Source organism: Poromitra crassiceps (genome assembly GCF_964638095.1).
Source record: "Poromitra crassiceps genome assembly, chromosome: 3".
NCBI lineage: Eukaryota > Metazoa > Chordata > Actinopteri > Beryciformes > Melamphaidae > Poromitra > Poromitra crassiceps.
In genome coordinates, this window is record NC_139625.1 from 47,468,630 (window position 1) to 47,494,569 (window position 25,940).

The 25,940-nt window shown below is 46.0% G+C and overlaps 1 protein-coding gene across 1 annotated transcript in view; it reads right to left on the reverse strand.

Moving 5' to 3' along the window:
- Positions 1-25,940, reverse strand: part of akap6 (A kinase (PRKA) anchor protein 6) — a gene marked incomplete at both ends in the record, with an annotated part of 377,282 nt that overhangs the window by 297,373 nt on the left and 53,969 nt on the right. The window contains 6 exons of the mRNA XM_083633037.1: positions 19,683-19,696; positions 20,376-20,627; positions 21,684-21,842; positions 22,744-22,884; positions 23,607-23,945; positions 25,572-25,903. Of these exons, the coding sequence (XP_083489163.1) occupies positions 19,683-19,696; positions 20,376-20,627; positions 21,684-21,842; positions 22,744-22,884; positions 23,607-23,945; positions 25,572-25,903 (1,237 nt within the window). The remainder of the gene's footprint in view (positions 1-19,682; positions 19,697-20,375; positions 20,628-21,683; positions 21,843-22,743; positions 22,885-23,606; positions 23,946-25,571; positions 25,904-25,940) is intronic.

The window sequence follows — 25,940 nt, forward strand, 5'->3', positions numbered from 1 at the left end:
AGGGGGAGGAAAAGAGAGGGAGAGAGGGGAGAGCGAGAGGGACAGAGAAAGAGAGAGGAGGAAAGAGAAGCAGAGAAGACAAATAAATACAATGTAAGAAATACAAAGATAAGGACAGTGAAAGCAAGAGAGATGAACAGAGCGAGAAAATTATGGAAAACAAGACAGATACAAGGACATACAGACAGACAGACAGACAGACAGACAGACAGACAGTCTATAGACTGCATCAGTATAAAATAGAACCTACATACAGTATGTGACACCTTTGTATTTAATATGTAAACTGCCTTGGAAACATGTTTTTATTCATGCAAATAAAGCTACTGCATGTGAATTTAATTGGATTGAGACACAGAGAGACAAAAACAGCAATAGAAAGACAAATAATGATGGAGAGCAAGCCAGAGAGAGAGGAAATAAGGAGAGGAAACATACAAGAAGAAAAAGACAAGAGCATGTGATATAGAGACAGATGGAGAGACAGATGGAGAGAGACAGACAGAGAGACAGGCAGAGAGAGAGACAGATGGAGAGGCAGGCAGAGAGAGACAGATGGAGAGACCGACAGAGAGAGTCAGATGGAGAGAGACATACAGAGAGACAGGTAGAGAGAGGGACAGATGGAGAGAGAGAAAGGTGGAGGGAGAGTCAGATGGAGAGACAGGTAGAGAGAGACAGATGGAGAGACAGGTAGAGAGAGAGACAGAAGGAGAGACAGGTAGAGAGAGACAGGTAGAGAGAGAGAGGTAGAGAGAGACAGATGGAGAGAGAGACAGATGGAGAGACAGATGGAGAGACAGGTAGAGAGAGACAGATGGAGAGACAGGTAGAGAGAGAGAGAGGTAGAGAGAGACAGGTGGAGAGAGACAGATGGAGAGATAGACAGATGGAGAGACAGGTAGTGAGAGACAGATGGAGAGACAGGTAGAGAGAGACAGAAGGAGAGACAGGTAGAGAGAGACAGATGGAGAGAGACAGGTAGAGAGAGACAGATGGAGAGACAGGTAGAGAGAGACAGGTGGAGAGAGACAGAGGGAGAGAGAGACAGATGGAGAGACAGGTAGAGAGAGACAGATGGAGAGAGACAGATAGAAAGAGACAGATGGAGAGAGACAGATGGAGAGACAGGTAGAGAGAGACAAATGGAGAGACAGGTAGAGAGAGACAGGTAGAGAGAGACAGATGGAGAGACAGGTAGAGAGAGACAGGTAGAGAGAGACAGATGGAGAGAGACAGGTAGAGAGAGACAGATGGAGAGAGACAGGTAGAGAGAGACAGATGGAGAGACAGGTAGAGAGAGACAGGTAGAGAGAGACAGATGTAGAGAGAGACAAATGGAGAGAGACAGTAGAGAGAGACAGATGTAGAGAGAGACAAATGGAGAGAGACAGGTAGAGAGAGACAAATGGAGAGAGACAGGTAGAGAGAGACAGATGGAGAGAGAGACAGATGGAGAGAGACAAATGGAGAGAGACAGGTAGAGAGAGACAGATGGAGAGAGAGACAGATGGAGAGACAGGTAGAGAGAGACAGGTGGAGAGAGACAGATGGAGAGACAGGTAGAGAGAGACAGGTAGAGAGAGACAGATGGAGAGACAGGTAGAGAGAGACAGGTAGAGAGAGACAGATGGAGAGAGACAGGTAGAGAGAGACAGATGGAGAGAGACAGGTAGAGAGAGACAGATGGAGAGAGACAGGTAGAGAGAGACAGATGGAGAGAGAGAGACAGATGGAGAGAGACAGGTAGAGAGAGAGACAGATGGAGAGACAGGTAGAGAGAGACACAGATGGAGAGAGAGAGACAGGTAGAGAGAGAGACAGATGGAGAGAGAGAGACAGATGGAGAGACAGATGGAGAGAGAGAGACAGATGGAGAGACAGGTAGAGAGAGACAGATGAGAGAGAGAAATGTGGAGAGAGAGAGAATATGACAGACATTTGAGACAAACATCAATCAGGAAAGAGAGATGAAAAAAGAAAAGAAGAGATAGCATTTGTGTAAAACATGTTTAACATGGTTGTTTTATAGGTGTTCACAGACAGGTGGAAAGACAGACAGACAGACAGACAGACAGAGAAGAAGGAGAGGAGAAACAACAGAGGAAGAGAGAACAGCGCTCGTTGTGCAGTGGAGAGCTACTGCCACCTGCTGGCACATGAAGGTAAATTATCAGAGTTGTATGAGCAAATGAGAAATCAAACTGTAAAGATTAATAAAATGTCTTAATAAATGATGAGAAATCTTAAAGGTCCATATTCTGCCCTGTCCAGTGTTTTACTTTGTGTCTCGAGGTCAAGCTCTGCATGTGTGTGTGTGTGTGTGTGTGTGTGTGTGTGTGTGTGTGTGTGTGTGTGTGTGTGTGTGTGTGTGTGCATGTGCGTGTGGTCATGCACACAAAAAAACACTCAATCCATTTTGACACTTTCATTTTCAGCATCTCTTTGAGTCCAGGTTAAGGCTCATTAATATTAACAACCCCTCTGTTCTGATTGGCTAACCGTTTCAAGAGTGAAACATGAGCGTAGGTACTCTCTGGTAATAAACAATGACAACCACTCAACAGCTTTGACAGAAAAGAAAAGGAAAAAGAAAAAGAAAAAGAAATGTTGTGGGTCTCTGGGTAGTAGAGGTAAAAACACTCGTACCACCGCGGAGACCCGGGTTAAATTCCCGGCAGCGCTACTTCCAGCTTGGCCAGACGTTCCTACAGACACAAGATTCAAAATGTGTATTGTCACTCTGGTTGCACAAGTACACTTGTGTGAAATTCTTAGGCCGGGAGGCTCTGCACCATGACATAAAAGCAAAAAGCAACACCTGATAAATATGAAACATAGCATAAGATAGCAGAAACACACAAGAGCAAATAAGAATATACATTTGAAAGGAGAAAAACAACAATGAAGAACACTACAGTAGCAATGGCAGTGCAAGGTGCTACGATGAAATGAAAGCTGCAAGATGTCATTTTTTATGGCTCAGGTATTGTATTTAGGGCCTGTTCGATTCCCTCTCAGCATACTTTTTATACTCAAGTTGAGTAGGTAGTGTGTTCACACTGTACAGTAGCCTATATTCATTTTATGTAGGCGAGATATTCCCAGAAGTATACTATATTCACAAGAATTTATGAGTAGAGACCGGGGGCTTACTTGATATACTCATCTCCCCCATAATGCTCTTCGCGACAGACAACAGAGAAGCTGACATTATCCACCACGGTACGTTTATACAATTTCCGCACGCTATGTCATCACTAAATTCACTTCTGTCACCGTTCGAGGCGGGTAACCAGGGGTGTATATTAATTTGGCAGCATTACGAAAATCCCCCCCAAAAAAGAAGCTCCACACACGGGCTCGCCAGCAGCTATCACCTGCAGGTAAAGACGCTCTCTTACCCAGGTAACTTGGTACTGTAGATGGCCTCATCCAGTCTGCTCACATACTCAGTGCTCACAGACCCGTGTTGTTTTCCTTCGCCCCACAGTCACGATATGTGGTCCAATAATATTTGATTGACGAGGTTTATATTCATAATATTGTTGTTGGCATTGTATGTAATGTTACCGATCAACTGGCCTGCAGTCCTGTGTTAGCCTAACGTTAGCATAACAATATCTGTCAGTGCACTGGCAGATATTCACGCTTGACCAGAGAATATTATTATTTGCTTGCTTTTGTCAGAATAAACAAAGATTGCCTCCAAAGATATCCTTGTGTTGTTGTTGTTGTTGTTAGATAATGTGCTAATAGCTAATGGGTCTGATATCAGAGAGAAGGAAGAAGCTTTTTATTTTATTTAGGTTTTTCATTGTGAAAGATTCAAACGAGCTCTCTGTGAGCCAGACTGAATCCAGCTGAAATCTCTGATCCATTATCGATTTCTGCGGCTAAATCCACTCCACTGCAAAGGAGGAGGCGCAGGGGGGCGAGGGAGAGGAGGAGGCTTAAAGACGAAGGTTAAACTGTCTAATGTGAAGGGGAGAGGACAGGAGAGAGAGGAAACAGCTTGAAGACACAGTTTAAACCTGCTGTTACAGCAGGGTAAACAGCTGTAGCTGTAGCCAACAACTTGTGCTACGCTTATGGTTAGGCAACTAAAACAGCTTGGTTAAAGGAACACTCTGCTGATTTTCAACCAGCTTTGTATCATCACAAAATCAGTAGTATGTCAGAAAACTAAACCGTTTTGCAGTCATTCATTTAGTTTGACAGTTATTGAGAGTTGATGTGAGTTCAGTTGTGGACCAGTGATGTCATGTGCATGAATGACATCACCGATGAGTTATATAGAAGTATATTGGACTACCCTGTATATTGTGGGAGTTCTATATAATTCTATTGGACTACCCTGCATATTGTGAGAGTTCTATAGAAGTCCATTGGACTACCCTGCACATTGTGAGAGTTCTATTAAAAGTCAATTGGACTACCCTGCATATCGTGGGAGTTGTGTACAAATCTATTGGACTACCCTTCATGTTGAAAAATGAGGAAAAGGGGGTACCCTACCCAGTGTGTTAATAAGTGACCACAAGGGGTGCTGACCAAATGACATGATTTGACTGGTTGGGAGTGAGAACGGGTTGGTTGGTTGGTTGGATGGATGGACGGAGACAGACAGACCGACAGACAGATAGCTGCCATCACATTCATACCGCATGCAAAGACTGATTCATAGAAACTGTGCACAGACAGCCGCATGCTCTCACAAAATCCTGTCAGACCCGTAACGTCACGTCGGAATAATGTGTGTAACTGTAACCAGACGGTCCGATCCGGAGGGGGTCGTATCTCAATGTTAGTGCCACTAATACTTTATACAGTCTCGGCATCATTTCTCCTCTACATTTCATATCTTTAGTGTGTGTGCTATCTGGAAAGCTAATGTGAGAGAGGAGGCGGCCACGCTACACTATACGCTATCTGGAGAAGCTACATCTGATGTCAATTACTTCACTGCGGCACACGTGTTCCATGCTATGCCTCGCCTACAGATCGCTGCATCTAATCTGTGCATCTAATCTGTCCACCTGCATGCCTCTACACCTTACATGCATACATGACAGAATGTGTCATGTGTGTGTGTGTGTGTTCCAAACCTTGACCGATTGAGCGGCATTATGTTAATTACGACCGCGACCCCAAAAAAAGGAAGAAAAAATATCGATAGGACTCTCTCTCTGTCCGTCTCTCTGCTCGTTATGGAAGAGAGATGGAAATCAAAAGTATTGATGAGGTCTGAGGAGGAAGAGGGGGAGAGCAGAGGAGAGGCGAGAGGAGGAGAGCGGAGCAGAGGAGAGAGGAGAGCGGAGCAGAGCAGAGCAGAGGAGGAGAGCAGAGCAGAGCAGAGGAGGAGAGGAGAGGAGAGGAGAGGAGAGGAGAGGAGAGGAGAGGAGAGGAGAGGAGAGGAGAGGAGAGGAGAGGAGAGGAGAGGAGAGGAGAGGAGAGGAGGAGAGGAGAGGAGAGGGGAGGGGAGGGGATGGACACAGGAGGAGAAAAAAGGAGTATAAAATGGATAGGGGAAGCAACAGAGGCAGTCACCAGATGTAAAATGTCTGCATTGTACTGTACGTTTCCCAAGATACATACAATCTCAATGTAAATTTTAAACAAAACGGCGGTTGGCAGCACTTGGATAATGTTTGATTGGTGTGCCATGGGCTTATGTGAGGAGAAGATGTAGGAGAGGAGGGGAGGGGGATGTAGACTTCTGAGTGAGTAAAGCCATCTGAGTCTCTGGATATGGAGTGGACTGCTTACAGCTGCTTTGATGTAGCTAAATCAGTGAAGCTCCTGAGGGGCAGCAAGGCCTGCTGGGAAATGATCTGAGCCGCGCTCACGTCTGCTTCATCTCGTCTTCTCCTGCATCCTGAGACCTTCACACATGCTTTGGTTTCATCAAGACTCCATAGAGTACCACAGGAATGAGTCCTGGGATGTTAGTGCTTCCGGTTCCCTCAAAGTCAATGGGATTTTGTAGGAATGCACCGATATATCGGCCCTATATCAGTCTCAGCTGATATTGGCCTTACAATCGGCAAAAAAGGTGGCATTCACTGATTGCAGTGGCAGATATTTAGCAATATCAGTTGAGTCACATAATTCAGTCTCTCCAGGAAATTGTGATTTTGCTATTGCAGTAATTAATGCAAATTCAACCAATCTTCGCAATATTTGCGGCGGCTTGCAATTTTTCAAAATTCCCGTGATTTCTCCTCAGGTTCCTCAACTTGATTCATCAAAATCAGGTTCATCAAAAAGAAACAGTTCTTATTCTTCCCCATTTCTTTTAATTACCTCATGCGCTCTCAATTGGTCACGTTGCAGTAGTACTAAACGTAGTAGTGCAGCAGGTGCGCAGACGGCTTGCAGATACGGCTTCAGACTCGCTGTCTGATTTCTTTTAATTACCTCATGCACTCTCAATTGGTCACATAGCCTACTCACGTTGCAGTAAAATTGACAAATAGATCACAGTCGAGCCCACAACAGAAAATCTGCGGTGGCATTAGTTTCATGGACACTTCAGACTTCCAATAATAATTACAGCGAATAATCCTTCCAAAATGTTTGTTTTGAGAGCACATAGGCCACCTCATTGAAGCGTTTCTTTACTCCATGTAGGCTATAGAGAGTGCAGCAGGAGTCTGTCTGATTGTGTGTAGGCCTACGTGTGTGTGAGAGAGAGTTCACGTCTTACGGTTAATTACTCTGCGTGTTTCACTGCTCTAAATTATTTAATAATGTTGCTTTGTCACGTTCTGAGCCTGCCCCGCCCACACCCGCGATATTTTCATAATTTGCCAACCCAGACCGCCTGCGGGGCGGGCCAGTCCGCGGGACCCGGCGGGTTCTGGGTGACTCGCGCATCACTACTGTGCAATATATATATATATATATATATATATATATATATATATATATATATATATATTATCATTTTTTTTTAAATTATTATTACGCTATCGATAATCGATAATTGATCGTCAATTTTCCCGAATTTCGATTATGGAAATTGTTCAAAATGAACATCCCTACTTTGGATATTGTTTTAATTGATATTATGAATTTAATGGTGGATTTTATTTGATTGTTAAAGCATTTAATAAACTCTGACATTGTTGTTGTTGTTATTGTTATTATTTATATAACTATATTGACTATGTATTGCATTATTACTTATTATAATTATTATGATTGCTGTTGTTGTCTATAAGTTTGCCTTGCCCAGGGCCGGACTGACCGATCACAGGGCCCCTCCCCTGTGTCTCTTAGCTGGATGATATTAACTAAAGGCTTTGCTCATTAACATAATCACTAGTGGCCTGTTCAATTACCTCTACTCAGTATACTCTTTATACTCAAGGTGAGTATATAAGTTGAGTAGTGTGTCTGTTCAAACTGTACACTATATTAATTTGTGTAGGCGAGATATTCCCTAAAGTATACTATATTCGCAAAAGTTTCTGAGTACAGACTGTGGGCTTACTCGATATACTCATCTCCCCCATAATGCATTACGACTCTTCTGAGACTGACCGACCAGTGGAAACGCCGCCATTATCCCAGATATGGTTTTACAATTTTCGCACACTATTTCATCACTAAATTCACTTCTGGTCCCGTTTGAGGTGGGTAACCAGGGGTGTACTGTATATTAATTTGGCAGCATTATGAGCATCGGTAAAGAGGCTCTCTTACCCGGGTAACTTGGTAGACCCGGCCAGTCTGACAGTGCTCACATACCAGTTTTGTTTTCCTTCACACCACAGTCACGACATGTGGTCAAATAATATTCAAATGATGGGGTTTATATCATATTGTTGTTGGCATTGTATGTAATGTTACCAATTACTAACTGGTGATCAGTTAGTTTTGTCATTAACCTGGGATCATTGCAATAACAACAGCCAAATGCTGGTAGATTTGAGACAAAATATGTCTTATTATTTAATGTTAACGGGTGGTGATTATGATCATTTAAATGGTAGATGTTCACGCTTGACAGGAGAATATTGTTATTTTCTTGCTTTTGTCACAATAAACGGACATTGCCGTGGCATTAGCCTCTGGCATTAGCTAGCTGTTAGTAGCTGTGAGCTACTATGTAACCCACATTACATTGGGTGCAAAACACCACTGAATGACCAGTTTGATATAACTGTTGTTAAAGGGGGACTAACCCCCTAGATATGTATTAGAACAGTGATTTGAAAATACCTATGGAAAAAAACAAGAAATGATATGCTCTTGTCTATACTGGACTCTTTGGCTGTGTTGAAGTCAAGATTCTTTTTCGGAAATCGACGCCATTACAGTTTGCCTACTGCCTCAAAAATAATTTATTTGAGAGGGGCCATATCTTTATAAATATCAACAACTAGCCAACGCTGTTGGTCTGTATGGAAACAGAAAATCTGAAAATGGTTGAAAAATATATCAATTTGGTAATTCAGTGGCGAACTAGAAATTTAATTATTTTTCTGCATGTATCTCTATGGCAGTGTGTCAAAACTACGTTACGAGAGCAAAGTGACGTGGGCTCGTTACAGCAGCACACCGCACAATACAACAAACCCCCCGTTCTGGGGTAACACAATGCGAGATTTCTCTACGTCATTCCCTCGTCCAAGTTGCCATATAGTCCCTTTTTCATTTTAGTTTGGGGGCTTTTCGTGATTCTTGTTAAAAGTTGTGCAAAAGTTTTCCTCTCAGCGCAGTGCAGGGCAGGCTGCGCCTCGTCCCTCCTGCCAGACCCAGGCTGGCGAAACAGCCTGCTGCATGCATGGGGCGCTCGTAACCTCACGGAGCAACAAACAAACACAGACAGAAATAGCTGGTGTGCGATTTAGAGAATACAGTCTGAGATTGGGTACAGGATTGAGGGAATCCCGCATCTGTTTGCGAAGGTGCGACTGGACAGGACGCTTTTCACAGACGGGCACAGTAGTCGGAGCGAGGCGAGTGTCTCTCAGGGCTACTCAGGGCATAGCTGCAGATCTCTCCTCCTCCTCCTCCGCGCATTCAGTCTGTCCAAAATCAATACCGATATAATCTCAGTAGGAGGGATGCAGGGAAATATAGTAGCCGATGTGTTTAGAGAAGCTTTGTCACGTTGTCACGTCGTAGTATAGCGTTATATTTTACATGTGCGCTAAACTGCGACCATATTTGTTTGCGGAAATATCAGACTGCTCTCAGAGCACAGAGAGCCCAGCTGCTGCTGGCCTGCTGCGCGCGCCCGCGGAGCTTGGGGCTCGTCCATGTTACAGTACGACTCTCTCCCGCCTGCCTGGGCTGGAGACAGTGCTTGCAACTCGGACTGATAATATAAACATCATCATTCGAGCTTATCCAGGTAAGATATCAATAAAGTAATGACACATTCAGCGGGAAACTAACTATAATTAAGACATGTGCCAACTTTGACGACGTTTGGTTCAGTATTTTAAGAGCAAACTTCAATAGAAATAGGCTTGGAGTTCTGAGGAGCCGAAAGGGTACAGGGGGGGTAGGGGAGTAATTATCTTGAAATCCCATAGTCTTTGGGTCACCGTGACGTCATGACGTGTCAAATATCCCATTCATTTGAGAAAAAAAAAAAAAGCAGTGTTTGACCCTAAGAGGGCCAGGTATGCTGCTGAAAAATGATACAAATGGTAAAATGGCAACAGTTTGGTGTCAAATGTGGAAATTTTGACCAGAATTCTTCACACATCACCCCCAAAGTCATATATATTGGTTAAAAGCTGAAAAAAAGTGTTTTGGAGGTTAGTTACACTTTAACCAGTTCGAGTCACGCTATTTCCATAAAGCCCACTAGCTTTGATATCTGTTGGCTAGTTGTTGATATTATAACAATATTTATGGAGATGCAGGCAGACTGTCATGGCGGTGACTGTTTCTGGTATTTCCGCTCTGGACCAGACAAAGAGTTGAACAAAGAGAGAACAGACAAAGACAGAACAGCACTGAAGTCATTATGCTACAGTGGAAGAATAATGAGTGGAACAAGCTATTAGCTTCAGTTCTTATCAATTTAAGTTCTGTGGCTCAAATGATGCGTTGATACAACATGCACACATGTAGGCTACGTTTTCATAGAACATCAATGGTTGTACAGGTAGGAAAAACTGACTGGAGAGGGGTTTTAACTTAAGCCACCTGTTTATCTGTTGCTGTAGATTCTACAGCGACAGGTAGAAGGCAAGAATACATCAGAACGGCAATATGGTCCCTCCCCCTTTTAGGGGGAAAACACAAGCCACTCCCCGTTGACTTCAAATAGCAGTACAAAAAAAAACCGATAGGAAAAAAAACTTAATTAATTTCGTTTATAAATGTCAAGTCAAGTCAACTTTATTTATATAGCACATTTACATACAGCGGCAGCCGAACCAAAGTGCTTCACAGACGGGGGAGCAAAGTGCACAAATATAAATAAGTAAAGTGCAAAAATACTAATTGAAGGCAACAGAATACAAAGTGCATATATTATGGCAATTAAAATCAGAAAGATAAGAGACTAAAACAATAAGACAATAAAAGCAATAAAACGATAAAAGCCAGGGACCTAACGATGGCTAAGTAGGGGGGAAAGCCACAGGTGGGTTTTTAAGAGTGATTTAAAAACCTCCAGGGTCAGGGCGGCACGAACATGTAGGGGGAGACTGTTCCAAAGTTTTGGAGCAGCTGCCGCAAAGGCTCTGTCCCCCCTAGTTTTCAGTTTGGTTCTGGGCACCACCAGCAACGATAGATCAGCCGATCTAAGGGCTCTGGAGGGGGTGTGGCGGTGCAGCAGCTCGGAAATGTAGGGAGGGGCCATGCCGTTGAGGGCTTTAAAAACAGTCAGGGATAGTTTAAAATCAATGCGAAAGCGCACAGGCAGCCAGTGGAGCGAGGACAAGACTGGGGTGATATGCTCGCGCTTTTTTGTCCTCGTAAGGAGGCGTGCAGCCGCGTTCTGAACGAGCTGTAGGCGGCGGAGCAAGGACTGGTCGATCCCCGCATAAAGTGCGTTGCAGTAGTCGATTCGTGTGGTGAGGAAGGCGTGAATCACCCTCTCCAGGTTTGCCTGGGAGAGGTAGGCCTTTGTCTTGGCCAGCAGCCTAAGGTGGTAAAAGCTGTTTTTTACTACTGAGTTGACCCAAAACACCATGACATGACAATATATTACAACTTGGCCATCCATAGAATGCGCAAGATACATCGAAAATATTAATTTGATCCATCTTAAGTCATGTGACTCATGTCCCTTCTGTGACCTAGTTACAGAGCCCGGTGTCCGTCTGTCAGTCTCTCATGGGCACGAGCTCCATTTGAAGTCGGCAACTTACGGTTTCAACATACAAGTTGAGACTTTTTATGGAAACATATAGATGTTTTACGAATAGTTGTAAGCCTGTCTTTAATTCAGAATACGCACACTCCAATAAGAAGCACACATTCCAAATATATTTAAATGTTTCACCGGTGATTCACACAGTCCTCACAGTGTTTCCCCTAGAAAAACGCTGGCACAATGCTCCTAAAAGCAAAATGCTTATTGTTTTGAATGATTTGGCATCTTCTATTACTGTCAACACTGTCAACACCAGTATTGCTGTATTGTAATAATATGCCATAAAGGTTTATTGAAATTTTGGGGAGAGCAGATTTTTTTTTTTCTGGCCTGGCGGTGGCGCCGTTGGCCTGGCGCACCTGTCAGGCCTGTAAAATGGTAGGGGAAACACTGCCTCACCCCACAAAATACACAGTGGAGGGCGCTAGTTTAGCAGCACAGTGAGCCACTTCCAAACATGAGATTTTACATTCACAAAGTCTATTCTATTCAACTATATTCTATTCTGCTCCACAAGGGAACTCCACTGACTTTCTCTAATGCACTTTATTCTGTTGTTAAAGTCGATAAAGCGATAAACATAGCGTAAACTTTCAATTAGTAAACGTGTTAAACTAGTAAAAACAAGTACACTCTCTTCACTTGTCATTGTGGGACAAGAAGATATCTGTCAAAGTGAGGCTGGTAACCTGGTAACCCTTCTCTGGCTAGCTTAGCTGTTAGCATTTATGCCCAGTGCAATATTTGTCCTCAGTAGGCCTTCGTAGTAAATGTTCCTTAGACAGATGATATTCTATTCTATTCTGCAGAGCCTCTCTCGGCAGTGAGAGGATGACATCCTCCTCCACACAGACTGCTCTCCTCTTGACTTCCTCATTAGGTGGCTCATTCACTGCCATGATTACATGGTGCTAATTAAGCTGCTAATCAGCTAATTAGCAGGAGTGGGGGGGGGGGGGGGGGGGGGCAAGGTGTAACCGAGGGAAACAGACAGCAGCTGTGTGGCTGTTACAGGATCAGTCCTAATAGTTTTTGTTTTGTATTGGCTTGGAATTATAAGTACGGGTTAATGCAAGACGAGGTGTCTATTACTACAAATTAATGGTTGACACGGAGGCATGGAGTTGCTTCCGCAAAGTCGATTATTTTCTGATAATTGACAGCTCGAAGTGCATTAACCCGCTTACACCATGGTCACTTGCCAACGAAAAATAACACATGCGCAACCGACTAATACCTGGCACAATCATTACCATCCCGTCAGCTTCTCATGCAATGGAAACGTCGTTCACTGCTCCAGTAAATAGGAACGGGACAGATAGTCCGCTCAGCTCATCATATATGACAATAACAAAGGAAAAAGATAACATTTAGAATTTTGGATGGTTTACATTGACTTCAAGACGGTTGTAGAAAAGGGTCCATAATGGCCCACCGTCAGGCCTGTTCTTGGGGCAGTTGACGCCCACAAACCTGCACGCCAACGACGTAATGACGATGACACCGCCGTGACATCATCAATGATGATGTCAGAGTTCACCTGTGAGGTCATCGCCGATGTCAGGCGGTCTAGGCTGACTGTGATGGCGGACGGGACTTTACGGGGTCACCGATGATGTCATAGCATAGAGTTCACCTGTGAGGTCATCGGCGATGTCAGACATAACACCGATGATGTCATAGCTCCCTGGACGTTGTGACATCACAAATGCGGGGATATAAACAAAGTGTTCTGTGACGCTATATACATCTGGTATTCTTACTTCCTGTATTCCCTCCTTACTCTACTTCATGATGTTTACCCTAACCACGACCAGATCCGAACCCGAGCTGAACCCTGGCTGTCTTACAACCAGCCAGGCCCTGGTGACCGACTGCCTTACAACCAGCCAGGTCACGAGTGGTATTTTAACCGCGTCCGAGGACCGACGTCTCTGTGATTCTGACTGATCACGGCCCGTGAGCCCTCATCTACGATCCAGCACACTTCACGAGGCAAGCACACAAGCTTCGCTACAAAGTGGTCCTTCGAGCCGGATCAGAGGACTTGCGACGCTCAGAGATGGAGCAGGAGTCAGGTGAGCTCGCTCTGGTCACGGCACCTCGCCGAGGAGCAATCCTTTCCCCACCAGATCGAATCTGGATACAGCAGGAGTAGTACTCAGGGGCCAGACCCCCTACACTCCCACCAGACGATCCGATCGGGGCAGGAGCTCATCCGCAGCCACCAGGAAAACCGATTCCGTGCTCAGGTAGCACAAATTGAGGCAGATTTAGCCCAGATAAGGGCCGAGTTTAAGGCAGATGAAGCTGCAGAGAACCTTATGGAGCTCCTATGGATCAAGGCCAGAGCCCTACCGGCCCTTGGCCACGCTAGCGCTAGGAGGAAGGCACAGCAAGCAACATCTCATGAAGAGATCCTAAGGATGGAAGCCGTAATGGCGCAGGGCTATGCTAGGTTCCAGGCCAAGGCCCTCCAAGCTAGAGAGCAGATAACCCGCCAACTGGATAGAAGCCGACGCCTGCTGAGCCAAGCTGAGCAGGAGCCCCGGAGGGCGCCACCCACTTCACCAGTGGCCACACCCCGGCTGAACATTTCACCCGTGCCCCGCACCTCCCAAGACCAGGGTCAGGTCAGCACGGTGGCTCCAGAGCCAACGACCCAAACTTCGGAACCCACTGTTCCAGTGCCAATGCCACCAACACTCCCACCTAGGACAGAGGTCGCCGACCCTGAGCATGCAATAGAGTGCAACGGGGCGGCCGAGCCCGCCACCGGGATACACCAGACTCAGGGAGGCATGGCGAACGCTGAGACCAACAGCCTGGGGCACAGTCAGCCGGCCGGCATCAATCATTCCCACAAGATAGCCGGACACGACCGCTGGGACCCCCCCAGAGGGCGGGACCAGCCATCTCAACTACCTATTCCCAGAATTCACCTCCTGGCCCTGCCCGGGCTCATGGAGACAACTCCAGCCAAGGCCTCTAGGGAGGCCAAGAAGTCCGAGCAAGTGGACATGCCTTTGAGGACGGCGAGGCAGGAGCCCCAGATGCTTCACGGGGCGGCCGTCTCCCTCATCGTCTCGCCGGCAATTCGCCCAGAGCAGACCTATGCCACACCGGCGCTCCACGGGGCGGCCAACGAGGCACCCTCCCTCCAACGAGGGCAGACAAACTGCTTCCTCACCGACCCTACGCCGCTGAGGTTCCTCAACTGGAAACTCAAGCCACCAGAACCAGAGGCTCCTCACTACCGCAGTAGCTGGGTAGACCCCCGGCTCCTGAGTGGCCCCCGCGCTGACCTCACGCCGCTGAGGTTCCTCAACTGGAAACTCAAGCCACCAGAACCAGAGGCTCCTCACTACCGCAGTAGCTGGGTAGACCCCCGGCTCCTGAGCGGCCCCCGCGCTGACCTCACGCCGCTGAGGTTCCTCAACTGGAAACTCAAGCCACCAGAACCAGAGGCTCCTCACTACCACAGTAGCTGGGTAGACCCCCGGCTCCTGAACGGCTCCCGCGCTGACCTCACGCCGCTGAGGTTCCTCAACTGGAAACTCAAGCCACCAGAACCAGAGGCTCCTCACTACCGCAGTAGCTGGGTAGACCCCGGGCTCCTGAGCAGCTCCCGCGCTGACCTCACGCCGCTGAGTTTCCTCAACTGGAAACTCAAGCCCCCAGAGGCCACTACAGCTCACTACAGCAGTTGCTGGGTAGACCCCCAGCTCCCACACACATCCTGGCCAACGAGGACAGTCACCAAATCTTGGCTCTTGTGATGTACGGGACTGGACAACAACGTGTAGACCCGTACCTACACCCGGCCGGTGGCCAAGCGGACCACAGCCCCCCTCACTGCCAGAATAATCAACCAAGCCCTGCCTATACCAGGTGGGACTGGAGGGCCATTCCGGCCATTTCTGGAAGAATACAGATTCCCCACAGGAATCTGGGAGCGGCTGTAGAAAAGGGTCCATAATGGCCCACCGTCAGGCCTGTTCTTGGGGCAGTTGACGCCCACAAACCTGCACGCCAACGACGTAATGACGATGACACGCCGTGACATCATCAATGATGACGTCAGAGTTCACCTGTGAGGTCATCGGCGATGTCAGGCGGTCTAGGCTGACTGTGATGGCGGACGGGACTTTACGGGGTCACCGATGATGTCATAGCATAGAGTTCACCTGTGAGGTCATCGGCGATGTCAGACATAACACCGATGATGTCATAGCTCCCTGGACGTTGTGACATCACAAAAGCGGGGATATAAACAAAGTGTTCTGTGACGCTATATACATCCGGTATTCTTACTTCCTGTATTGCCTCCTTACTCTACTTCATGATGTTTACCCTAACCACGACAAGATCCGAACCCGAGCTGAACCCTGGCTGTCTTACAACCAGCCAGGCCCTGGTGACCGACTGCCTTACAACCAGCCAGGTCACGAGTGGTATTTCAACCGCGTCCGAGGACATGTACTGTACACAGCACAGTACATGTTCTGTAGCTACTATTGCACTAAATGGTAACACTTGAATACGTTATGCAAATATGCAACTTGTTTTGTTGAAATGTTAATAAATGGGAGCTTCCCCAAACAGCCATCTCTTTCCCGACAATCCCCTCTGTGCACGAACCCTTACATATGGTAATTAAACATCAAAACACCCGCGGCTTATAGTCCGGTGCGGCTTATATATGTAAAAAACAGTCAACTTTGCAGGTGCGGCTTATACACCGGTGCGCCTTATAGTCCGGAATTTACGGTACTAATTCCTGAGAACAAGTGATTTGTGGACGTGTTGTCAGCGCTTGCAGCGTGGTGAAAAGAAAATCCTTCACGTTTGAGTGACAGGCTGCCTTTTCCCCGCTGTAATGTAGTCCAAGCCCATATCGATAAACGCTCCCGGACCACTCTTTGATCAGTGCCATGGAGCTGTACTATGGACCTTTTCTGATGGGAGATTGTTGCTTTTCTCTGCTTCCTGGTTTTGTTAGACAATCGTGGTCGATCCTGCACACCTTTAGATGTGCTGTATTATTTCACAAGGTGAGTAAGAGAGCCATCTATCACATGACGGTGAAAACACTTATTTCCGTCCAGAGACGTCAATGGCGGGGAAGCGTCAGTTAAAAGACGTTGGCAGATGGCAATGGCGGGGAATGAGTTAAAGGCGGTAGAGCAGAACGGCTCTGCTGTTAAATCCTCTATACGGGCTGAGACCATGGTTGAGACGCAGCGCATTGATTTATGAACGGTGAACAGATAACTACTTAGTTAGGTGTACATCATCGGAAAATAATTGACACCTTGCAGCCAATCAGAATCGAGTATTCACCCAGACCATGGGAGAAGGTTCTATGTGACTTTCTTAGTCACATGTTCATGTTCTTTTAATGTACAGTTGTTACTTTTAGTTTGGTCACTTTACTGCTGGGGGTTTCCAAGGTACTGCTGCAGCTGATTTCCCGAGTGATTGTGGCCGATTGTGATGTCTAAATAAAGCTGAAAGTTTAACATTGCGGGTACCCTAAATAGATTCTCCATTAGAGTTTCCCATAAATAATTTTAGTCTTCGCCATCGAGTTTTAATGGTTTGTGGTTCTTTATGCCTAGTTCAGACTAGGCGCTCCGAGCCCTCGGCGAGCTGTTTTTGGAGCTCGGCGACAAACCCCCCCCTGATCAGAGGCAAATAATGTTGGCTCGGTGCTCGCAAATCGGCACTTGCTTGTTAAGTGGGAACTCTCCACAGACGTGAGCGGGGAGCTCCCCCGAGCACTCACCGACCAGTCACAGAGGTCCGACAGATATCTAGCCTGCTTGATATCTAGTTGGGAGTGTGGTCAGGAGAGAATAGCGTAGTGAGGCAGACACGACCGGGGTGATGTATGCTGTCTGGCATGCTACAAACAGGCAAGTGGTCTGACTGAGGAAGTCATTCTCTGGGTACAAACTGTCCCACAACCAAAAAACAAATGTAAAAAGCATGTAAGCAGCTATGCAAATCGCATATATTTACTAAAATCATTCTATTATCCATTTGAAACCCAAATAATATTTGAGATAGCCGTAAACTTAATAACTCCGACTTAACACGTTGACTGCCACTGACGTATATATACGTCAAAAAAAATCCAGCGGTTCACTGCCATGGACGTATTAATACGTCAAAAAAATGATTTTTTTTTTTTTGACCGTGGGATGTGCATCTAACCCTTTTACATCTCTTATATAATTATTGGAGCCACCGAACGTTTACAACCCATTCCACCGACCCACTAAGTGGCAACAGTGCTCTCCTGACTAGAGGAAGGCAAGCATTTTTTTAACTTGTCACGCCATTCTCACCCCAGCCATTCTCATGAAAATGGATGGGGGAAAACGCTTTCGTTTTCGCGCTGATTGCTGGCGATGCGGGATTGCAAATTTACATAATAGATTACAGGTGGAACACACTTTGAAACACGCAGCATAAATATGACCAGAATCGCAAAAGCTTCTCTCAACCAAAACTCCAAGAAGCGAGCAAGTCCATCCCGACTTCCTCAAACAGCGGCCGCGCAGCCACAGGCACAGGACAGCAGCAAAGCACTGAGACTGGTGACAAGCTTGTGACGGCCGCTGCAGCCAAGAAGAACGCCCACGGAGGGAGGAGTTGAAGCAACTCTCCCTCTCGCTCTCTCCCTCTCTCTCTCTCTCTCTCTCGCTCTCTCTCTCTCCCTCCCTCCCTCTCTCTCTCTCTCTCTCTCTCTCTCTCTCTCCCTCTCCCCCTCTCACTAGGATTAAACCTAGTGCGTCTCCCTCCCGAGAGGGAGGGAGAGAGAGAGAGAGGGAGGGAGAGCGAGAGGGAGGGAGAGAGAGAGAGAGAGAGAGAGAGAGGGAGGGAGAGCGAGAGGAAGGGAGAGAGAGAGAGAGAGAGAGAGAGCGAGAGGGGGAGGGAGAGAGAGAGAGAGCCAAAAATGAATGGTTAAAGTGACTGTTCTATCGAATTTCACAAAAAGCCGTTTATCTCTGAATATTTTTTCTGACGCTAAAACCATGCTGTATTCAACTGCTAATGCTTACATAACTACTAACTCTACAAACTAACTCTTTTAGACAGAGAAAGCACACATTCTATTAGTTCTTTTGAGATATTGTGTGTTCACAAAATCTTAGCAGAAAAGAATCCTCGGGTCTTGAAAGATGAGCCAGAATCCTCAAAAAAACCCTCTGGCAGAAGCTAACTACAGTAAAAAAAAAACGTCTGGCAGTGAATGTGTTAATAAATATAACATTGATCCAATTTTGGAGAATGACCCATCGATGTGCGAGCGTGTGTTTAGAAAGAATAAAGCCGGTGTGAGACTGCGTTTGCGGACTTGTCGGGGATTCTCCTGGTGGAATATCTTGTAATGTGTGATCCCCTGTCGCAGCTCAGTCATATAGTGTGAAAACCAAAACGACTCAAAGACTCCTGATTACAAGACAGACAGTTGTATAGTGTGAAAGGAACAGAGACTGACGACTCACGAGGATCTTGTAGTCTGTACGTGCTATTACCTAACCTGACGCTGCCAGATAGTTTGTTTTCACATGACCATCTGGGAACAAGTTGCTTGGCAAACCATTTCAAAGCGCAGGTACTTTCAAAAAATACCTGGTAGGTGATTGGATGAACCTTCTGTCTATCATGTCTATCATGGACTCACTCTCGCTGTCACACCTAAAGCCCGCCCGTAGCTGCCTCATAGGATGCTGATCGGTGTGAACCACTGGTGGTTCAGATTCAAACCAATAGATTGGAGGGTGGCAAGATGGATTTGTCATGTGATCGTGATCTCGCATGAATCCAGGTGCTTCGCAAGGTTACGTGGTAACGTATGACTCTATTGTTCCGCAGTCCAACTCTGTCTGTAGCTCCCTGACCCGGCCCAAACCAGATAAGACAGATACTCAACTTCATCGACCCCCGAGGCAAAACTGGGTTGTTACACCAGCAAAGAAGAAGGATGTAGGAAGTAAAATGTGATTAGAATATCAAGGTAATAAAGGACATAAAATAAAACAGAATGAAATAAAACAATAAAAAAAAATCACAAGGTAGAGCTTCTTACAAGGCTAATTAAAGGAGTGGCAATGGGAGAAGTGATCCCCGGAGCTATTGACATTTTACCATATCCAATATGACACAGATATGACTGATTAGTTCACCGGCTGCCTCATCAATAATCTGCCCGTCAATCAAACCTGACCTTTAGCAGGGAGATGATGGATTAATGGGGCCGCAGCCACGAGACAGTTGGGTCTGATCCATCACAAGCAATCGCCCTCCCCCCTTCCCATACCTGCCAACATCAGGCTGTGAAAAAGGGGGAGAATTTCTGGGGTATTGCCCCCCCCATTTTGTGATCCATTATATGGATTTATGCTGCCTTGTCAAAAAATGCTAAATTTAGCCTAACTTTGGAGCGTTATTTAGCCCCCTTCCCAACAAGCTACCATGACATGGTTGTCATGGATGTCTGAGGTCATCTAGTTTCATGTGATACTTCACTCTGGCTGTAAAACTGAGTCCGCTACAGCCATTTGATTGAAATCGGGAGCAGGAGAAAGGGTTAAAAATACGGAGACTCCCGCGAAAATCGGGACAACACAACACAACACCACACAGGAAGTTACCGCTCCACCAATCCCACCCCTTCACTCTTATATGTCAGCGAGCTATTTCAATATCGGACGTTAAAGCCCACCAGAGGTCGCCGCTACTTCCTGGTTACAGTTCCCGATTCTGCCTATGCACTGCACGCATGATCAGCAAATAGCAGTTGGCAATTTCAGTAGCATGTGTTTTATCATTAGATATCTGGCTTTTGCCAAAAAACACAGAGATTTTACAACAGAGAGAGAGAGACAGACAGACAGACAGACAGACAGACAGAGAGAGAGACAGACAGACAAGACAGACAGACAGACAAACAGACAGACAGACAAACAGACAGACAAACAGACAGACAGACAGAGAGACAGACAGTCTCTACCTCTATCTTCTTCCAGATGTCTGGGTCTTTGTCTTGTTGTTGGATGTCCTGCAGCAGCTGTTGGACCAGAGTGGCTCCCCCCCTCCCATCAACCGGGGGCACTGCTAGCCACCGGCCGCGCTCTGCGGAGCTCCGCCCCTCCTCTGACGATGACTGCAGGTCGCTCAGCGGCCCCGACTCGATGCTCTCGTCCAATGAGGGCGCGATATCGCTGGAGGAGGTGGGGCTAAAGTGGTTTCGTCTGTACGGGAGCTGAGGAGGGACAAGTTGGCATTAAAGTAAATAGAAAAACAAACAATATATGAAATGTGAATAAATTAAATTATGTATGGTATGGTAATCATCCATGCATAATATCTATTCTATTCTGTTTGAGTTACAATTAGTTCTACTTCAACTTCTTCTTCTTGTATTCACAGTGTTTTGTTTGTACTTTTATCTGTATAACTGATGTACAACTAAGGTAACAGTAAAAAAGTAAGCATGCGTATAATTTTACTTGTAAAATTGACATTAAAACGTTCCTTTGGTGACTTAAAGCAGCTATGAGTAAGATTTTTGATTGTTATTAAACTAACAATCTAAATTTAATATCGATGCCTCACATCTTACCTCTAATAGTAGATGAGACCAATGCCAAGTAGTCTTGCTTGAACGCCGAGTGAATCAGCGAGTGTTGTCTTGATGATTATAGTCTGTGTGCAGGCCGGGCAGATCAGGAAGCGAAACGAAACAGTTTATGGCAGCCACTTCGGCCATAACCACAAAATTACAAAATGACTTTCAAACAAACTGTTAGAATATAACGAGAGATGTTCGCGAGAGTAGAAAGCCCTTTGATGTAGCGAGGAAAGACATCTCTCGTTATATTCTAACAGTTTGTTTGAAAGTAATTTTGTAATTTTGTGGTTATGGCCGAAGTGGCTGCCGCAAACCATTTCATTTCACTTCCTGATCTGCCCGGGCCCGCACACAGACTATAATCATCAAGACAACACTCGCCGATTCACTCGGCGTTGGTCTCATCTACTATTAGAGGTAAGATGTGAGGCATCGATATCCAATTTAGACTAACAATCGAAAATCTTGCTCATAGCTGCTTTAAAATGACACAATTTAGTAAATGATGTTATTTTATTTTATAAGTCAACAAACAAAGGTTGTAATGTCGATTTTACAAGTAAAATTATGCTTATTATGCTTAGTTTTCTCACTGGTGGCTTTCAGTCTTAGAGCTAGTATCTCAGGTTTCTACTCAATCAAGATGTTTGAAAAGAGAGAAGAGAGAGCCATTAGAGAGGAACATACTCGGTACGGCAGTGGAGAGGGACCGTCGTCCCCGCTCTCCCCTACACTGCTCCCGTTGTCCCCACTCTCCCCTAAGTCCCAGTCAGCATTGAGCTCAGTCAGCTCCCAGTCATCCACATCCTGCAAAGCCTCGTGGTTAGAGTCACAACCACTGGGTCTCTGAGAAAGAGAGATAGACAGAGAGACAGAGAGAGAGAGGAGAGAAAATGTGACACAAAATATGAACATGTTAGAGCAGTGGTTTTCAACCTCAGGGTCATGGCCTGGAATTCAAATAGGGTCGCCTGCTTTCTTTATTTTTTACACCACACACAATTTAAAACTACCGAAGATGATTAGGGTCACTTGCGATTTTTTTTTTAGTTCTGAGTTTACAGTGATAATCTCTAAAATTTCAGTTTTGTTTTCTTGGGTGACACCTAGGGCGATGAGTGGTAATTGCAGGTGAGATCCAAACAGTGTTGCATTATGTGACGGTACTAATGTCACATAATATCACTATATACTGCAAAGGCTTCGAGCAAAGGACCATAGCCTCAATCAAAATTGTGAGTTGACTCTTTTTATTTTATTTTAGATGAGAATCTTTAAGATTATAACTTGAAATCAGGATTCTGAGAATAAAGTCAGAATTCTCAGAATAAAGTCAGAATTCTCAGATTAAAGTCAGAATTCTGCGGGGAAAAGAAGCATTCTATGTAACATCATTGACGATGTCACTGATGATATTATCGATGGTGTACCGGAATTTGAATGTCTCGGGTCCCTAGATTTTTGTGACATCAAAGTAGGGTCACAAGCGAAAAAAGGTTGGGAACCCCTGTGTTAGAGAGTGTTATACATGGTTTTCACAGAATTGTGTTGCTAGGGAACAGTTTGAAACTTGAATCTTATTCCCTGTCATCTATAGTATTATCAGACTGTATACACTGCAACAGGAAGTTAGCTAGGGTCAATTTAGAATATTTATGTTGTCAAGTTGAAACCGTCTATACTTTCCCATATTTCCAATCTTAAATAAAAAATATTAATAATATAAATAAAGAATATGATGACTAACCAATGGGACGGCCTGAGCCAGACTCTCCAGTTTCATAGCCAGCAACTCGGTCTTGCGGAGCTGAGCAGGGAGTGCGAGGAACTCCTCTGACCCGTACCAGTGTTCCCTGTCTGGACTGGGCTTACCCGAAAGCTGGGTCCCCTCCTGGAGGAGAGGAGAGGAGAGGGGAGGGGAGGGGAGGAGGAGATGAGACGAGATGATAGGAGAGGAGAGGAGGGGAGGAGAGGAGAGATTAAGGCCCAATCGCAACACACCCCTTGCCCCTACAGCCCCCGTTTCGCCCTCCATTTTGTGTGTTCACATTCTAGGGGAAAGATGTCCCGATTCTTGTTGGGATAGAGGGCTAGGATGAAGTGGTCGGGCTACAGCCCTCCAAACTGAGCTTTTACAGGGGCACACTTGAAAAGCGAGTGTTATAAGATATTTCCCAGAATGCCTTGCAAATCATATGCAAGATGGTGGCTAAGGCCAAATGAAAACCACAAATGTAAGTATTTTCTCCATTAATAAAGATTTAAGAATTATTATAATCATCGTATTATCTTGGTCTCAAGTCATTTCAATGTGTAACTGTTATAGACCTTTTCTTAATAAGAAGTATCGCAAACACAAAAATATGATATCCGACCACAAACTCGTGTCGTCTGTCTGACGACTGATGACGTATCAGGGTCTCAAAGGGTTGTCCCATTTCACATAAGGGAAGATTTCAACCTACCCCTTTTTACTGTTCTGAGGGATAGCATCGACTAGCAAGGGGCAGACAGACCATCTCCCTGTCTATCTGCCTGTCTCTCTCTCTCCATCTGTCTCTCACTCGACTCTCCGAACCCCCCTCCTTACAACGCCTAGGAAAACCTCACCTTTTGCCCGTGGCGTTTAACAATCCAGACGGCGGTCTTGGTGTGCGGTGGTCGGGGGTTGAACTCATCCCCGGACGCCTCCTGGTCTGAGGAGACCAGTCGCTCCCTCATGGGCGAGGGCAGAGAGGAGTCCGAGTCCCCCTGACTGTGTGCGTGTGTCTCTGTGTGCCTCCTTTCCATGTGTCTGGGCGGATCCCGGAGAGGCGGGAGGCCTCCATAGCTCGGTCCGGCCGCAGACGAGCCCCTCTGGGCGGGGAGAGGCTGCTGGACGCTCCCCTCAGTCCCTCTTCCCTCTCTGGAGCTCATGTGGCTTCTCTGGAGGTTGTGGCCATTCATGGCCTGTTGAGTTGAAGGGGGGGGGGACTTAGGATCAGTCAATTGGCAACTTGAAACACAATTACAGAAAAATGCTCCCTTTTACAGACCCCTGATTATTAAGTATTTACCTGGTAAATATATCTATCAATCAATCAATCAATCAATCAATCAATCAATCAGAATCAATCACTCAATTTTATATTTATATAGGGCCAAATCATAACCAGAGTTATCTCAAGGCGCTTTATAAATAGAGCAGGAAGAAGACCAGGCAATTCTCACATGCACTGGCTATTTTAGTGCGGGTCATGTGGCAACTGAAACAATTTCCCATCAAGAGCAGCACTTGGTGATGGCAGCAAGGAAAAGACCCCTTTAACTCATTGAGTGCCAGCCACTTTTGGAGAACGGACATTGCCAGAGTTTCAGAGCGTTTTCAGTGATTTCTCGAGGCCCACAGAATATTGTGTGATATTACTATGTAAACACCGAACACGCACAAAGAACGAGGAGACTCTATTGTATCATCAGCAAAAAAAAGTTTATTGATACCATTTTCCGTTCTTTAGTTATCAGCCGGAGAAGATAGGTTGTTTTCACCAAAAACAGACGTTTCAAATTAGAAGCTGAGATAATCAGCCTTTTGTGAAATGAAGCATTTCAAGCACATTCACTGACTCTGAAGCTAATATTTTCTGATGTAGTGACGTGGTGTAGTTGTGTGGTGCCCTGCGTGCCCCACCCCCCTCTCCCCCCCCTCAGCTGCAAACTCCTCCCCACACTAACACACAGCAACACGCACCCAGCATCTATTTTCGGAGCGCTCCGTTTTTGTGCGCCGGCTCCCAGCGCGACACCGAAAAGCCAAACCGGACTGCTGAGAATGGTTTGGCCCTTCGGCGTCGGGTGCTGCTTTTCTGGCGGCTAATCGTGTGGAGAAACTATGCAGCAGAGACAGAGGGGCTCAGTTGTGGGAGCGGATTGACTGCTGTTCGCAGCTAACGTTAGCTCCAGCCAGAGCAATCTATACGGCTCTGGCTCTGGCTCTCATCGGTTTCCGTTTCATCACGGGGCTTCTTCTGCTGTTTTTCCTCACCTTTCTCTAATCTGGAGAGCACTGTCGCCACCTAATGGGTCTGTAAAATAGGTTATACACCTTCAATAGCTACAATATTTTTACAGGAGATGCATGAGTCTTTGATCCACGTCCCACCGTCAAAAAACGCATTTGACGCCGATCGACGTCATTGGCACTCAACGTTACTATTTGATTTGACGCCGATCGACGTCATTGGCACTCAATGAGTTAACAGGGAAGAAACCTTGAGGACTAATTAGTAAATTATAGAATTATTGGGTAATTACCACTGGCAAATAAGTAGGTATAGTATTACCAGGCTCTAACCATATCCCTTGTAACTGGTTATTCCTTTTTCCATGCACTAAACCCAACTGAGTTGAGTTAGTGGAGGTTTTTCTTAGCATTTCAGCTGTAGTTTCTCTGTATATACATACTTATTTAACAGTGATCATTACCCAACAATATACTATCATTTACCATATATGTACGGGTCAAATAGTTAGTAATTAGGGGACTGTAAAAGGAAGTGTTAACAAATAAAAAGCAAGTGAAAGAGAAGAACCGACCTGCAGGCTCTCGTAGGACTGTGAAACATTCTCTGGGTAAACAGAGTCCAGCTCCAGCCAGAACTTGGAACGGTCTGGAAGATCCAGAAGAGAGGGGGTGCTGCGGCTCAGCTCGAGCTGGAAGCGGAGCCCCGAGGGTGGGTAGACCTTCCCCGCTCCTCCCCCTGTGTCCTCCAGCCCTCCAGCTCTTCCTCCGCCTGAGAGCAGCGCTGGCCTCTTGGGCAGCGAGGGCTGTGTGGGTGACACCTCACTGCCGAGGCTCCCGGCCTGCAGGGGACGCTTTGACAGAGAACCCTCACTGTGGTTGGACCCACCGCATTGCATCGTGGGTACTGTCAACAGAGCAAGGTTATTATTGTTAATGAAACC